Here is a 16,753-nt window from a genome sequence, read left to right on the forward strand (position 1 = left end):
GCAGGTACGCATCACCCAGATCAGATATTTTTGTTAACTTCTGGCCATAAAAACCCCAGATCTTTAAGAAATAAAGACATGGTGGATGCCCGCAGGTGCCACCCCCATCCAAGTCTCCTCTCCTCCAGTTACCCTGTTACAGCTTAGTGAAATGCCAAATGGAAATGTAACTCCCAAACAGGCAGCTGATGAGGAAATACATCACAGAAAATAAAATATACTATCAATGATGCTCATTAACAAAGAACCAGGTAACAACACGGATACGATCCTTAAATTCAGTTAAACTGTACTGCGCATCCATAGTGTTTTAAGTACATCAAAACATTCCTTTTTAAGCTTGGACATGTGAAAAGCTTGTGTTAATTCTTTTGAAGGCTAACTTCTGTTTTGTGCTTAAAAAGCTCCTAAGAGGACTAACTGAATCTGAAGACCAAGAAGGACAATGTCCCCAAAGGTACCCAGTAGATGCACTGATCTGTGAGCACCTCTATCTTCCTATGCTGGTTTTTTCACACAGACACCCCCTGGCAAAAGCCATACTCAAATGGCAATCTCCACGGGCCAGGAACTGAGAGGCAGATTATTTCCAAAATCCCTAAACATTTGTCCATACCTGACTCCCCAAAGTTTTAGGCTACTTTAAAAGCAGTTAAATGTCTCCCTTAAAAAGTGAAATGAGGAAATTAAAATTTACTGTATTATTGAAAACATTATTTCACTCTAGAAACACTGCTTTACAAATCTCAACTCACCATATTAGAATAGCAAGCAATACGATTTACATGTAGTTTTTCAATGATATCTTTAGGGATTAGAATTTCTTCAGATTTTGCATAATCAGCTATATTCAAAGCTTCCGTGTACTGGCCTATTGAGTTGTTCCAATCACGTTCCCGATAAACATCATTTCCTTCATTAAAAAGATTTCTCACAAGAGCACGTAAATATACCTAAAAAAACAAATGTTACCACATGAAGCCCTTTAAGGGTAAGTTGGGGTATAAATGAATATTAGTTTTTGTACCTAAAACTTCAGAGAAAATAATTTAACGCAGCAAGAAGTTCTGTTGTAAGAAACTGTGAAATCCAGGCCAAGTCATGGCTACCTCAACTAGGGCTTCATCTTGCTTTTTCAAGAGAAAATTCAATTTATCATTATTAGGAAAAATGCAGCAAAAGTACCTTACAAGTATTTGCTCAGCTCTCCAAGCCCATGCCCAGGATAAATGACCACACATGGGAACTCCAGGTCAGAAAGGAGCATTTTAAGGCTTCTGACTAGTATTTCTAAATTGCCTTCCAAAAACGCAGTAACAATGAATGTTTCTGGTGGTTTTCTAGCATGTGTGCAGCTGTGTGTGCATGCACATAAAATCTCCACCAATTTCTACGTGAAAAACAGTATCCTTTTTTATTTGGATGTCTGGTTACCATGAGGTTGAACTCCCCCACATTTTTATGGACCAGAGGGTTTCTTTTGTAAATGTCTGTTCACATGACTTAGCGGGGAGGGATATTAAACCTTCTGCACACAAGTATACACATTCTGTTGGCATGTACAAAAGTTCTTAAGGTCCCTTCATGATTTCTACCATTGCCTGGACATTTTAAAATTCCATTTCTATCACACGATCCGATAAATACTCAAGCCTTCTTTCTCGTTTTATGAATTCATGTATAAGCTGATGAAAATAATAAAGAAACCTCAACAAATCAACCTTTAATAGTTAAGGTGACTTGTGACTCGCCAGTTAACCTCTTTGAACCCCAGTTCCACATTTGCAAAATGAAAGGATCATAAAGTGAATTACAAAATGAGCAGATTGTTCCAGGGCATTTCTAAGCCATAATACTTTGATTCTATCTCTGTTCGGAGAGAGGAAGGGAAGAAGAGAGAGACAGAAAGAAAGGAGAGGGAGGGGGAGGCAGAAAGAAGTGACATCCACAAGCATCAAACCCTCGTAAACAAAAAGCCACAGGTGAGTGAGTACAACAGTCTGCAGAGACAAAGGCCTTCAGTCCAAGAACCAGTGAACCGGGCTTGCTTTCTCTAACTCAACAGATCATCTCTAGCTCTTCCCTCTCTTATTAACCAGTCAGTCACCCTTTACTACTGTTAGAACTTGTCTTCTTCTAACAGAAAATAGAAGATACTCTGCACTCTTCTCAACGTATTTTGTCCCACTTGTTTTCAGTGAAATGAGAGGTAGGCCACAAGTAATTTTCAAGAAGCTCAAAAGGATAAGTTACTTCAAAACTATACTAACAGAGGAAAGAAAACATAAGACAACTGTCCAAGCATGCCAAAAACGCAATGCTGTCCTATATATGTACGGGGTCAGAGAACTTTTTCTGTAAATACCCTAATGGAATAAAATTTAGGCTTTGTGGACCATATGGACTCTGTCTCAACTACCACATGTCATGAAAGCAGGCTTAGATAATAATAAACAAATGTGTGTGGCTGTGTTCCAATAAAACTTTATTTACAAGAACAGACAACAGGCCACTTTGGCCCACAACCCCTGCTATTTACTGTAATTCACAAGCTACTTGCGGACCTTCCCAGAGTCATTACCGCATATTGTTCCTGTGTTCCTGGATATGACAGCGGTGACCTAAGAAGAAGAAACAAATTAATTTTAATTATCAGGCTCTTACCAGGATTTGTTCCTCCAGAAGTCATCTTAAAACTGCAGTTCTATTGGCTTGCCACTTGTTCAAAGCACATTTTAAAGATCTATTTTCCTTTACTACCATTTTTCATATATAACTGTAGTCATGAAAAAAAATCTACAGCTATTCCTGTGTATTTTCTTGAGTAAGTATAACACTTGCCTTTCGAGCCTACTTCTACTAAAAGAAAGCCTAATTCTTCAAATACCAAAGAAGTTTAAAAATAGTACAGGACCACTGATACTATTAGATACAATTTCCTGTAGTACAGAGGAAAAGACTGTCTCCTTCCCAGGAAGATCCCAGAGGCCCTTGTGCCTGGACACAGCCGCCCAAGCTGTGGCCTGTCTTGCCACTGACGGGCTTTAGGAAGGTCAGTGAGAGACAGAGCTCCCGGACAGACCTGTCTGCTCACAGAAGGCCTCTGAGCCGAGACATGTTCATGTGCGGTCACTTCTCACTCTTCAGAACTGTTCTTACAAGAGGGGGTTCAACCTCCTCACTCGGACATTCTCAGGGACACTGAAAATCAGGGACAGTAAGATCCACTTCCAAGAGCAAAAACTACTGCTGGGACATAACACCTAAGTTCTAACCCAAATTCCCAGGACTTATTAAACCCCACTGGAGGCTTCTTAACCTCAACAACACGCAGAGCCAAGAATCGCTGAGCGGCAGTAACAGTGGTGCGAGTTGAGCCCTTACTGTATGAACTGCAGTCCTTCCGTAATGTCGTGTTGCCTTCTTCTTCTCTCCTCGGGCACACTGCACATGTTATCCCACACATCCACTCTCTAAATGAGCAGTCTAGAAGGAAACAAGGTCCAAAGTTACAGAGGGCACCAGGGTAACCCCAGGTAAAAACCCTAATGTGAGGCCATGTCACACAGTTCACTGTGGACCTGTCCACCTCCGTGGATTGAATTCTGGTCCTTGAAGCCAAGAATCCCCCGAGTTACCCCTCTACTGATCACAGCACAGCTGACCACAAGGTCTTCACACTCCTTGAGGCTGAACAGCCAGAGAGACTGCACGTCCCTCCCAAGCAACCTCCAAGAAAAGTCATTTCTCTCCTCCCCACTTCTCTACCTCCTCTGGCTACAGGTTGTATTCCTTCCCTGTCTATATGCATGTGTAAGCTGCCACTAAAACAGTCCCAGCCTTGTTTTGCTTCTGGAATCTCTCCAGAAGTAAAAAGGTTTCACATCCGCTTGCCTCCGAGGGAGTTGGACTTCCTTGTGAGGAGTTGAAACCTTATACGTTATTTTGTTACACAAACTTCCGAAACAATGCTTGCTGATACAACTGATAGAATAAATGAAGTTATTTAGATTGGAGTTTTCTGGCAGGGAAGGGTTTACCTTCAGTGTAACACAAATCAAGATTACTGCTATCTACTCCCACTAATCCATGTTGATCAAGCTGTTCCCAACAAGTTAAAGCAGAACCACAGGGAAGAGATCTGTGACAAAGCATCATTTCACAAAATCCCAAACTAGATAGAGCCTTTCAATCTCAGCAGTTTCTGCCACATTCTTTTTTTTTCATAGTTCTCTTTTTTTTTTCATAAGATATCATTGATATACAACCTTATGCTCAGGTTTCACATGAGCAGCGCTGTGGTCACTACATTCCCCCCATTATCAAGTCCCCACCACTTACCCCGTTACAGTCACTGTCCATCAGCGTAGTAAGATGCTATAGGGTCACTACTTGCCTCCTCTGCTATACTGCCTTCCCCGTGCCCCCCCATATTATGTGTGCTAATCATAATACTCCTTAATCCCCTCCGCCCTCCCCTCCCACCCATCCTCCCCAGTCCCTTTCCCTTTGGTAACTGTTAGTCCATTCTTGGGTTCTGTGAGTCGGCTGCTGTTTTGCTCCTTCAGTTTTTGTTTTGTGGTTATACTCCACAGATGAGTGAAATCATTTGGTACTTGTCTTTCTCCGCCTGGCTTATTTCACTGAGCATAATACCCTCTAGCTCCATGCATATTGTTGTGCCACATAATTCTTTAGTATGGGTCCAACCTATGCACTGTAGGATTTTAGCAACATCCCTGGCCTCTACCCACTAAATGCCAGGAGCACCACCTCCTCCAGTCATGACAACGAAAAATATCTCCACATATTGTTAAAGGTCCCTTGGCTGGGAAGCACAATCACCCGGGCTGAGAACCACTGAGCTCTAACCTAAGATGCCACCTCATCGCTTAAATCGTGTATCTGGCCCCATGTGACAGATGGGGAAATCACACCCATGCTTCAAGTGGATAGCTGAAATGTTTTAGTTTCATCATTGCTTGCCACTGGTACTTCTAATCTACGCTTTTCAAAGTACAGGAGTGGGGATGGAGGTTGGAATACCCCAAAGGCTGATAAATGGTGCTAATTCTTTTCATCTTTTAGACACTGTCAGTTATAAGTATTTTGATCTTACACCTATAAGTTGGTACTTTATTGTAGTGTTTACATATGAAAGGCTATAGTAGTACCTGGAACTTGCCTGAAATACTCCAGCAAATTTTCTAAAAGGGCAGAGGGGCAGGGATAAAAAAGCCGAATTTTGATAACTGGGGACAAGGATGGGGATTCTTTCTACTTTGTATGTGTTTGAAACTTTCCAAAATAAAAAGATGGCAAAGCCCATGACACTGGCATAAAATGGCATTATTTCTGGGATTTGTTTTTAAGATAGTCTAGCTTAAAGGGGAATGAACAGGTGGGAAGAAAACAAGGGCACCAAAAATACGGAAAGCCGTTCCAGCTGGGCGACAGGGAGGTTGATGGGGCCCATGCTGCTCGTCTACTGGTGTGTCTCACCATCTCCGTGACAAAAAAATAATAATAATTCATACTTGTATGTACAAAGTTATTTAAGAAGCACTCTTCGTAAGAGAAAAAGATTGAAAAATAACTAAATGCCTGTCGAAAAGGAAATGTCTGAATAAATTGTGCTGGAAAAAAAAGAGGTAAGATGCCAAGTGTCCACAATGTGATCCAGTTGTGTTCAAAACGGGGGGACTGTGTATTCATATTTGCTTGTGTATACACGGAACAGCTCCAGATGGAATCACAGAGAACTGGGGGCACGGTGGGAGAGTGCCTCTTCACCGCATACCTCTGCAACTCTTTTTCTTGAACCTTCTCAATGAATTACCTTTGAAGGAAAAAAAAAATTATTTTTTTAAAAGCCTATATAGCCTCTGAGGACTTCCTTGGAAAGATGACTTAAGGGACCACCAGGCCTTTTTTCTATTTTATTTAAAGCAGGGGCGATTCAGAGTCAGAACTGTGAGAGCTCAAACACACCCCGGGTAGCACTTGGGGGCCCCAAGGCAGTCAGGCAGGAAGGTCAGTGACAAAAGAAAAGGACACCAGCAGCAAGAACTCTCTCTTCAATGAATAGTACACCTTTCTCTCAAACTGTAACAGCCACAGTGGGGAATTAGTTTGAGGTTCACTCAAAAAGTAAATCTGTTGGCTAAGAAGGGACTCCTGGGTAATGATAATCCCGTAAGTTAATAGCCTTAGAGCTGTTTCCCCAAAAAGCACTAGAAAACCTTGAACCTCGACCTCTTAAGGACAAAGGGCATGTGGCAAAGAGCTGACAACTCAAGTTAAGAAATTAAAAGGAAATAAGACACACACTCTCAATGGCATGAAATACACACCCCCTTAACATGTTCAAAGATTTGGGAAACATAATTATCAGGTGGTATTTAAATATGATATGACAGAGTATTTCATGTTCTGCAGTTTTTTTCCCAGAATTTTTATTTTTAAAAATCTTACACACAAAATTGAAAATTGCTCACAACGAACAACAAATTACAGATAGCAATCATCCTTCACCAGTAAACACTTTAGGACATACATCACTCTAGAGCTCAATATTTGTTTAGTTTTTTTTTTTTAAGGTAAACTGAACACATTTTAAGTCAAGTTTTGAACAATGATACACTCGTGTAACCCAGACCCAATCAGGCTACACCATTACTGTCACTCCAGAAAGTTCTCTCATGCCCCTTTCCAGCCAACCCCTGCCACCCCCACCCTAGGCATTCACTGCTCTGAGTTCTTCCATCAAAGATCAATTTTACCTGTGAAATAAACCTCCCTCCCACTTTGAAAGAAAGAAAAGATAAATGCTTTATACACCATCTTATTTTTGGATCCTGTTAAAATCTGGCCTCAAGTTTAACGGGAGAAAGAATTTGATACAGTTAACCTGACAGCCACTTTCCTTACCCAAACTCAGCAGCACATGGTAAAATAGGTGCCCACTCCCTCCTTGAAAATGGGGCTTCATCGCCAGCTGACCTCTAAACGTAGAGACCTAGGGCTTCATCAGACGCCCCCACCTTCTCTCCCAGCCACACTCTCCCCTCAAGGAGCCCCTGCACCATGCAGATGTTAAATACCCTCAGCGAGGGCCGCTGACAAAGCCCCATGTTCCTACCCGGGCAGAGCTTGAGATCCTCTGCCTTCTTGACAGTTCTACTTGGATGTCTCACTGACATCGCCAGCTGTTTAAAAAGTAGCATTTTAATATGACAATGAAAAGGAATGTCTCCTTCCCAACCCTGTCGTTCAGGTGCCATTTGCCTGTCCTGAACCACTGTAACTAGCCTCTCCTGCATCCTGACAAAGACAGTCTTCGGAACAATACTGTATCTCGATTATAGCGGTGGTAACATGCATCTGTGCATGCAATAAAACTGCATAATATAAATAAAATAGCTACACACACACACAAGTGTGTGTAAAAACTGGTGAGAGCTGAGTAAGGTCTGTAGTTTGGTTACCGGTACTGAACTAAAGTCAGTTTCCTGGCTTTGGTATTGACAAAACAGATATACGAGATGGCACCATTGGGAGAAGCGGATGGAGGCTTCACGGGACTCTATATACTCCTGCAATTCCCTGGGAGTCTATAATTATTTCAAAACAAAAAGTTAAAAATACCCTATGTATGTTATTTTTTATACAAACTGGGGCTGAGAACATGTTCTGCACCTTGCTTTTTTCACACAGTACCTAGTCTTGGAGGTCATTTCCGTATCAGGACATAGACAACTGCTCTAGCAGCTGTGTTCCCTGACATGGTTGTAACAGTTTCACCAGGCCCTTGGAGATGGACATCTTGGTTGTTTCCAGTCTATAAAGTTCCCCAGGTACACAGGACATTTCATATACGTATATCTTTGAAGAAATACATGTTTATTGGCTACTGCTAAGGTATATAACAAATGATCCTGCCCATCAGCAATGCATGAGGGTTCCTTCTTCCCCAAGGAAATACCAAATATTTTCGTCTCTGTCACCAGAGAGGTGAGAAACAATGGTGTGACGGTGTGGTGCGCTTTTCTGTGTCTTTCTATTGTTAGTAACACTGAACATCTCTTCAGATTTAAGAGCCAATCGTACCATTTTCTGTGAATTGTTTCTTATGTCTTCTGCCCTTTCCTTCCAGGTAGAGCTTTTCTTATTTATGCAAGCTCTTGAAATGTTGAGGGAAGTCACCCTTTGTGATGTTGTTATTCTTTTTCCCAAACTGATGTCAATCTTTTGTCTTCGGTTTTAATACTTTCTGACAGTGGAACTTTTCTGTTTAGCTGAATGTATCAGCATTTTCTTTTATGGCCTCTGGATTTTGACATATCTAAGAAATACCTTTCACCACTTGTATATTATAAGATACTTCTCCAAGCTTTCTTCTAGTACTGTTTTTTTTAATATTAAAAAAATGTAATCTCCCCCCACCCCCACAGTTTGCTGGAAGGATGTATGTATTCCCTCCCAAGTAGCTACCCAGCTGCCCAAACATGACTTACAAAAAGGCATCTATTCTACACTGACATGTGTAAGGCCACCTTTATCACACACCAAATTCTGGGTCTGTGACTTTCACTCAGCATTTCTACCTTGAATGGACCTGATCCTAGGCCCTTCTCCTAATCCTAACTCTTTGCCCAAGCTCACCTATTCAGTAAGGAAACCACCTTCTAGCCAGTTGCTCCAGCCAGAACCTGGCATTAAGCTCTTCTTTCTCTCACTCTTCACATCAACCAATCTGCTGACAAAGCCTACTAATGATACTGACATGCAGGGCGCCCCAAATCTGACACTTCTCCCAACTCCCTCCACCACCACGCCCCAGGCACACCATCTCAAGTGGATGACACCATCCCCTTGCCCACTTCTAAGCTCCCAGTTCTCTGTACCGTCCCTGCCCTCAACCAATTCCCACACTACACAAAAAGGAATGCTCTTTCAAACACATACATCATTATTACAGCCCTGCCAAAAATCCTTCAACGGGCAATCCTTCCCGAGGCAATTACAATAAATCACCTTGACTCCTTACCATGACCAACCAGATCTGGGAGGATCTTCACGACCTCTTTCCACACCACCCTCATTCAGCTCCTGCCACACTGGCCGGAGGGTTCCTAGGAGGAGGCAAGGGCTCTCTGCTTCTGAGATGTCATGCTTGCTGTTCCCTCTGCCCATAACACACTTCCCACATCTGAAGAGAGCTGGCTCCTTTTCATCTAGGAGTTTTGGCTTAAATGCCACAGTTAGAGGCCTTCCTTTACTACCCTAGATTGTTACACCATCATCATATCCAGAGGTTCTTTGCCTTACTCCTGATTCAAGTTGACCCCTGAATAATGGCAGGGGTTAGGGGTACCACCCCTGTGCAGTTGAAAATCCATGTATGACTTTTGACTCCCCTCCAAACCTAATACTAATAGCCTCCTGTTGACCAGAAACCTTACCAATAACATAAACAGCCAAATAACAGTTTGTATATGTGTAATACTTGCATTTTTTCAACAAAGTAAGCTAGAGAAGAAAAGATGCTTTCTCAAATTGTCACAAATCTTCAGAAAATTTTCCAATATATTTACTGAAAAAAATCTGCATGTAGGTAGACCTGTGCATTTCAAACCCATGTTGTTCAAGGGTCAACTATATTAAAATATCTGGGTCCAGGTCAACCTGTATTTGAACGGAATGTACAGAGAACACTTCACTTGAAATTTAGAGGTCTGAGAGTTAAAACCTGGTACAACTCTTCACAAAAAGGCAAGTGTGACAGAGGGGCCCGAGAGGAAGTAAGGGGACGCAAGCAGAGCTGGCTGTGGTATGCTCTGCCTCCACCCCTCCGGGGGGACCAGAGAAAGTCTCCCAGAGACAGCGGCCGAGTGGAAAACCCGAAACCCTAAGTGGCTCCGGGAGGTCAGTGATGGGCTTCATTCATCACCATCAGGGAAAAGCACGTCACCCACAGCCTCCTCTCCTTCAGCAAAAAGGAAATGGGCTTTGAACAGGTACGTTTTAAAGCAAGAAACCCAATTTAATATGTATTTCATTAAATTAAACTTGCAAGCTGGAACATCATCTTTCTGGAATCAGCCGATTTTAAATCAGTTACTCATTCTGAAGTTACACCTAAGGAGGAGAGGTTTCCTCGACCTTCATTATTATCCCTTAAGTATTTACTCAGCACCTGTTACGTGAAATTCATGACACTAACTGACTAGTACAATGTACAATACTGGTAATTAGACAACATATTCATAACCATGAAATTCTGGTCTTACACAATAACTACAGAAACTAGCTCTCGTTAAAAGGAGACACCAGGTAAGTGAAACGTGATTGTGACATGTTGTATAGACAGAAATAGCTAACAATAGTGCTTTTACTAGATGCCAGGCATCGTGCTATGTACTTTACATGTATTAAAGCATTTAATCTTCATAATAACTTTGAGAGATGGGTACTGTGAGGAAATGGAAGCACAGAGCAGAGACGCAGGCAGTCCAGGATCACACAGCTAGGAAGTGGCAGAGCTAGGTTTCAGAGCCAGACAGCTCGGCTCCAGGCCCAAATTCTTCACCAGGCTAGTCTGCGTTGTAAGAGCCAGTGACACCGGGCTGAGGGCGCGTCCAAGTTGGCCCTGGGCTGGGCCCTGGGTGGGCAGTCTAAAGCCACTGGAGAGGAACAGAATGAACACACCCTGCACAGGCAGGCACACACAGTGATGTGTTCAAGAGACACCATTTAAAGCAACTTTGACAACGCAGAGGGCTTCCCAGGAATGCGCTGGACACTGGGAATCACTGCACCACTCCCAGGAAAATCTTCACACGGAAATAGGCCCCATCCCTAGTGACACTGTTTAGACACAAGGAATAAAAACACCCTCACTTATAAGACATACATAGGGCTAGACAAATACCCCAGGGCATGCGCACGGTGCTTGTATTTTTGTCTAAAAAGGTATTCCTAAATTTCTAGTGAAAAATTATAATTACTAGTCTGAGTTCAATTCTATCTTCAGATGCAAGCCTTTCTGTGTAGTGACGGTAACAAATAAAAAGTTGCTAAAAGAGCATTACTGGCAACCCTTACAACAGTGTGTTAGCTCTGTGTAACACAAAAGCCAGTGGATACAGCGCAACCCTCAGAAACTACAGCTCAGGCGGTGAAACATTGTTACAGATGTTCCATGCTGTCCTGAAACAGTGACTCCTAGCTGGATACTTTGAGCCAATTGTTCCCTTCTACCGAAAATGAAAACCTCACAGAGGTTTTACTAACACAACATCAGGAAGGTGACTCCATATTTTTGCCAGGTCCCCTCATTCTGCCCCCAAGAGCTACTCATTTTGAAATCGCTGTCAGACATAAGTGAGGCTGAGGGCCTCTTACAGTGCCCAGACCTGCCGAGGCACAGACACACAACTCATACAGAAACTCTGTATGGGAGCAATCTATGAAAAAGATGTGAAAGCCTCAACACAAATAGTTTGCCCAGTCAGCCTGACCAACAGTGACATGCCCAGGACCGCCGATGATGTCTTCTGACATGCCAGATCAATATCCTGCTCCAAACTAAGGTATGCTAATAAAACACAAAGGTTCCATTTTTTTCAACTTGTGAAACAAATTTTCTGCCTCTCCCTTGCTGGATCCATTACACGTCTGAAGCTTCCTAAAGTATGTGAATTAACAGTAATTAACTAAAACAACACATCGCTAACCTTAGAGCAAAATAAAAAAACAAATTTCTTGGTGGGACAAAACCTGGTAAAGATAAGTAGCCTTGTTTCTTTGTATCTAAGAAATCACCTCACTTAATAAGCCTGTGTGTGTGTGACTTTAAACAGATGTATTAATCACAAACATTAATTTTAAAACTTCTGGATTGATATTTTAATATTTCTCTAACTCCTAAAAATCTCATCCTAAGTTTTTTTCCTTGATTTATAAACACCTCACACCTCAGAGAAGACAAATTTCATTTCCAATCCTAGATTCTGGAGGAAAAATATTTTCACTGAAACAAACACACCTCAAGATATTATCTAGTAAACAAGTTTCTGCATATCAGGCTTACTCTAGAAAGCCTGTTCTAGATTATTCCAGGCCACAGGGTATAGATGCCTTTTGTTTCTTTGTTTCTATCTCCTAGTCCTTTACTGGAATGTTCCAAACCTACAGCTACTCTCAACATTCCTAGACTGTAGAGTCTATTGTAACTGACTCCCTACCTCCTGCAACGCCAATTTAACCCACCCAAATTGGCAGGTTTTTAAATCGATCAAAATCAAGAATTGTGGGACAATATAGCTGAGATGCACCATTTTTTATGGCAAAAACTGACAGTATCTGAAGAATGGGAAAGGAAGGGTATAAGTCAGGGATGACCCAAGTAACTTGAAGGAAAGCATTGCTTTCCAGTTCATTTAGGTGACACAGGCTCTGAAAATTAACATGCTCTTTGCACACACACACACACACACACACACACACACACACACACACACACACAAATACTGATAATATTCAGCTCGATAACTCCTGATCTGATTCTGAGTTGAACCTTATGCAACTATGTCCAGGTTCCCATACACAGCAGAGAGAATTTTCAACAAAGAAAATTCTATCCATTAACTTGAATTATTCTGCAAATTAGGACAAGCTCCTCATTGTGCAGCCAGATCAACAATTTGGTTCAGCTGAGGGTGAGAAGAGGCAGGGGGTTCCCTGAGAGTCTAGGGTACAGGAGGTGACATGCCATCAGAGAGCAGGAAAAGATAAGCAGATGGCATGGGCTCCAGCCACCCTGCCCCCATTCAAATGCTCTATTTGATCCCTGTCCAATAGAAACGTAATGCCAGCCATATACCTAATCTTCCGTTTTCAAAAGCCACGTTAAGAGTACAAAAAAAAAAACCCCAGCAAGGTTAATGTTAATAATATATTTTAGTTACCCCAGCATGTTCAAAATATTATCATCTCAACATGTATTATTTTAGCGTAACAAACTTTGAGTGCGGTATTTTACTCCCCCCTCCCCCATACTAAGTGTTTAAAATCAGGTGGGTCTGTTCCACCGGGAACACATCTCAATTCCGTCCAGCCACATTCCAAGTGCTCAACAGTCCCGAGTGGCCTGTGGTCACTTTCCGGGGCAGCGCAGGCCTGGTTTAAGCAGATCCTCCGTCTTTAAATACCTAACAAGGGTATATTCTTTCAGCCCTAAACATGGAGGGGTGGAGGCGAGAATGGGGTGCGAAGGGGGAAACGGGAAAAATACCCAATTACAGATAAATTCACCAATCAGGGCACAGGCGCAACCTCTGGGCCCTGCCAGCGCCTTCCAGCTTGACCACACCCCTACGATGACCATCCCCAGCAGGAAATGCGCGCTAATGAGAACTGACAGGTCTTCATTCTGGAAGGGTGGGGAAAAGAAACCCCAAACCCGGCAGTCTCGGCATCCACAATAAAGACAGGAAGCCAGTCGCCACCCGGCCTAGATGTGAGCCCCGCGCGCAAAAAAAAAAAAAAAAAAAAAAGGGAGCGGGATTAACTCGAAATACAAGAGCCAGGCACCGCGCGAGCATCCTTCCCGCCCCCGAGCCCCAGATACTGAATTAGGGGACCCGCCATCACCAGAACAGACACAAATAAGGAAAAAGTGCATGTCGTTTTGAGTTACACAGCCAGGGAGGAGGTGTCTGGCCAACGGAAATGCAAAATGCACGCGGGCAGGGCATGCAGGGGCTCAGCCCTCGCGCCCACTGGCCGCCGAGCTTCAGTGCGTCCCGGGGGGCCGCGTGCCCTTTGTGGGGCGCCCGACAGCCGCCCCTCCCCCGGAGTCGGTTAACGGCCGCGCGCGAACACGAGGCGGCGGGGGGCGCGGGCGCGCGCGCGCGCGCGAGGACAGCGGCGGAGCCCGGGGTACCGGCGCCCACCTACCTGCGGGGCGGCCGCGCGGGGCGGCGGGCGGCGGGCGGCGGGCGGCGGGCGGCGGCGGGGCGGCCTGGGTGCTCGCTCGCAGCTTCTCTCCGCGACCGGCGGCGGCAGCGGCTCCCTGCGCCCGCGCGGCGCCCCCTGGTGGCCGGAGGCCGCGCCCGCCGCCCAGGAGCAGCCGCCATTGGCTGCGCCCGCGAACGTCGCGCCGGGGGCGATGGAGGCGCCACGTCGGGCCGGGCGAAGGCGACCGTTCGCCGCGCGGGCTCCGGGCGGTCCCGGAGGCGGTGCGCGATCCCCCCGGGCGTGGCGCGTCGTGCGCGGGACGCACCCGGCCTGTTGAGTGACGGGCGCGGACGTGTGGTTCAAACGTGCGGCGCGGTTCCCGGAGCGGAGCGGGCGGCCGGGATCGCGTCTAACCGGGAACTGACCTAGTTTCGGGAATCCGGAAGCCTCCCGGGGGAGGCTCTTCAGCGAATCCTTATGCAGTGCTTCCTGCAGCGCGCAGAGCAGCTCTTTGGAGCCGCAGAACAACCATTATTGTCCCCATTCCTAAGATGACAGCTCACGGAACCCAGCGCGGCTCGGATGGAAGGACAGCCGGGTCCAGTCCCTTCTTCTGGCTCTTGGAGGGCCTGCCTCCGTCCTTCAGGTCCCCGCCCACATGCCACCTCATCACCTGTATTTTAAACAGCCAGGTTCCCCTGTGGGCAGGGCTCTGCACGGTGCTCTGGGGCTCAACCGTGGGCAAGGCAGAGCCTCTGCCCCATAATCGGAGGGGCGGTGGGGTATAGACCCACAGGACACAAAGGAGGCCATTTTCGGGCCGTGAAAACCAAAGAGAGGAAAGCAGGGTGACGTGGCAGTGATGGGAAGGTTGCACTAGAGGGCGGATGTGTCAGGGAAGGTGACAGCCTGCAGAGGTGGTACATGTGCCCGCTGAGCAAAGAGCAAGTGCAAAGGGCCCGAGGCCCGAGCTTGGTGTCTGGGAAACACGAAAGGCCTATAGGCGGGAAAGGCCCAAGTGACAGACCAGCCACAATTTGGAATTTGGAGTTTGTTCTGTGTAGCATGGGAATCACTGGTGGACCAATCAGAATTGGGAGTGTCATCATCTGACTTAGAAAGTTCTCTCCAGCCCCCATGCAGAGACTAGGGTGTAAGAGGGACAAGACAGGGAGCAGGGAGACTAGCTAGGTGGCTCTTACATGGTCTGGGGATGCAGATTTCCAAGGGAGGTGCATGAGTCTGCTCCCGCCGTCATAACAAAATACCAGATCTGGCGCCTTAAACAAGATTAGTTTCCTCACGGATCTGGTGGCAGGGAGTCCAAGATCAAGTTGTTCACAGGGCTGTCACCCTCCTTGGCTTGGAGACTGCCACTGTCTCTGTGTGTCCCCAAATGGCTTTACCAGGACATGCACACACATCCCTGGTGCCTTTTTCTCTTCTTAATAACGACAACCATCATTTGGATTAGGGCCACCCTTATGGTTTCACTTAATTTTAATTACCTCCATAAAGATGCACAGACAAATGAGAGGAATCTAGTAACCACAATGTTGCTCATGTAATTGTATATTAATGAAACCAAAAGAAAAAAAAAAGATGCACAGACATCTGGGTGGGAGACCAGGCAAGGTGAGCCTGCCCTGAAGGGCCCTGTAAAGCTGCCTTGGTTGGACATTATTCTGCCAGCACAAGGAAAAACTTGATGGAATTGTATTCGTTTCCTGTAGTTGCTGTAACAAATTGTTTAAGCTGTGGCTTAAAACAATACATATTTATTATCTTACAGCTCTAGGGGTCTGAAGTCTGACCTGGGTGTCACTGAGCCGAGGTCAAGGTGTCAGCAGGGCTGGCTCCTTCTGGAGGCTCTGGGAGAGAATCTGTTCACGGGCCTCTCCAGCTTCCGGGGGGCCCCTGCATTCCTTGGCTCATGGCCCCTGCCTCCACCTCCCTAGCCAGCAACGGTCCGCGGAGCCCTTCTCACTGTGCCGTCCCATGCACCGACTGCTTCCTTGTCACACCGCCACTGACTCTTGCTTTCTCCTTTGCCTCCTAAGTCCCCTTGTGATTACATCAGGCCCATTCAGATAATCCAAGACCTCGCCTCCGAGTGTATCAGAGTTCCTATGACCAGAAGTGTGTTCTAAAGAAGAGCAGGCTGATCTTTTTCTATAGGTTCGTTTTTTCCTGAGGTCTCTTCTACCACTTTGTGAGTTCAGTCTCTGTGCTCACCCTGGGCTCCTTCTCTGCATGTGGCCCTACCTCTTATTTCTCAGCTGCATGAGGAGTCCACACAGTAGACTATTCCTGGTTGCCCTGGTTTTCCTTTCAGCTGGCACCAAATTAGGTGTCCTTGTGAAAGAAGTCCATCTCCTAGAACTCATCTGAAAATGGGAGTGGTTTCCCCTTGGGCCGCGGGGTCTCTGGGTAGCTGTTCCCCACACCCAGGCAGTAATGGCAATGGTGATTCTGTTTTATGTATCTAAAGCTCTCCAAGATTCTCAGCAGCTGCTGGCATGCACAAGTGACAAAAGCAGTTTTTCTGTTTATTTTTATATATTCACATCCTAAGTTCTCTCCAAAGGAAAAGGTGTTCTATGTTGTGATACATACCATGTTCTCTCACTCAAGCTCCTCTAAATAAATATAAAGTAAATGTTATGGACTGAATGTTTGTGTCCCCTCAAAGTCCTGTGTTGAAATCCTAACCGCCAGTGTGATGATGTTAGGATGTGGGGCCATTGGGAGGTGATTAGGTAATAAGGGTGGAGTTTACACATGGGATCAG

The 16,753-nt window shown here is 45.2% G+C and overlaps 1 protein-coding gene across 3 annotated transcripts in view; it reads right to left on the minus strand.

Annotated features, from left to right (window-relative positions):
* ZC3H7A (zinc finger CCCH-type containing 7A) overlaps positions 1-14,793 on the minus strand; it is a 37,764-nt gene extending 22,971 nt beyond the window's left edge. Inside the window, exons 1-4 of one of the 3 annotated variants that reach the window (XM_037020534.2) lie at positions 14,388-14,793; positions 3,385-3,486; positions 2,582-2,621; positions 756-953 (exon numbers count right to left, since the gene is read on the minus strand). In XM_037020534.2, the coding sequence (XP_036876429.2) occupies positions 756-953; positions 2,582-2,621; positions 3,385-3,452 (306 nt within the window). In that variant the 5' untranslated portion in view covers positions 3,453-3,486; positions 14,388-14,793. Of the gene's footprint in view, positions 1-755; positions 954-2,564; positions 2,622-3,384; positions 3,487-13,962; positions 14,359-14,387 lie in introns of those variants that run through there. The other 2 variants (XM_037020543.2, XM_073214763.1) reach the window with 2 other exon arrangements.
* Between the last annotated feature and the right edge of the window lie 1,960 nt (positions 14,794-16,753).

Source organism: Manis javanica, chromosome 10 (assembly GCF_040802235.1).
Source record: "Manis javanica isolate MJ-LG chromosome 10, MJ_LKY, whole genome shotgun sequence".
NCBI lineage: Eukaryota > Metazoa > Chordata > Mammalia > Pholidota > Manidae > Manis > Manis javanica.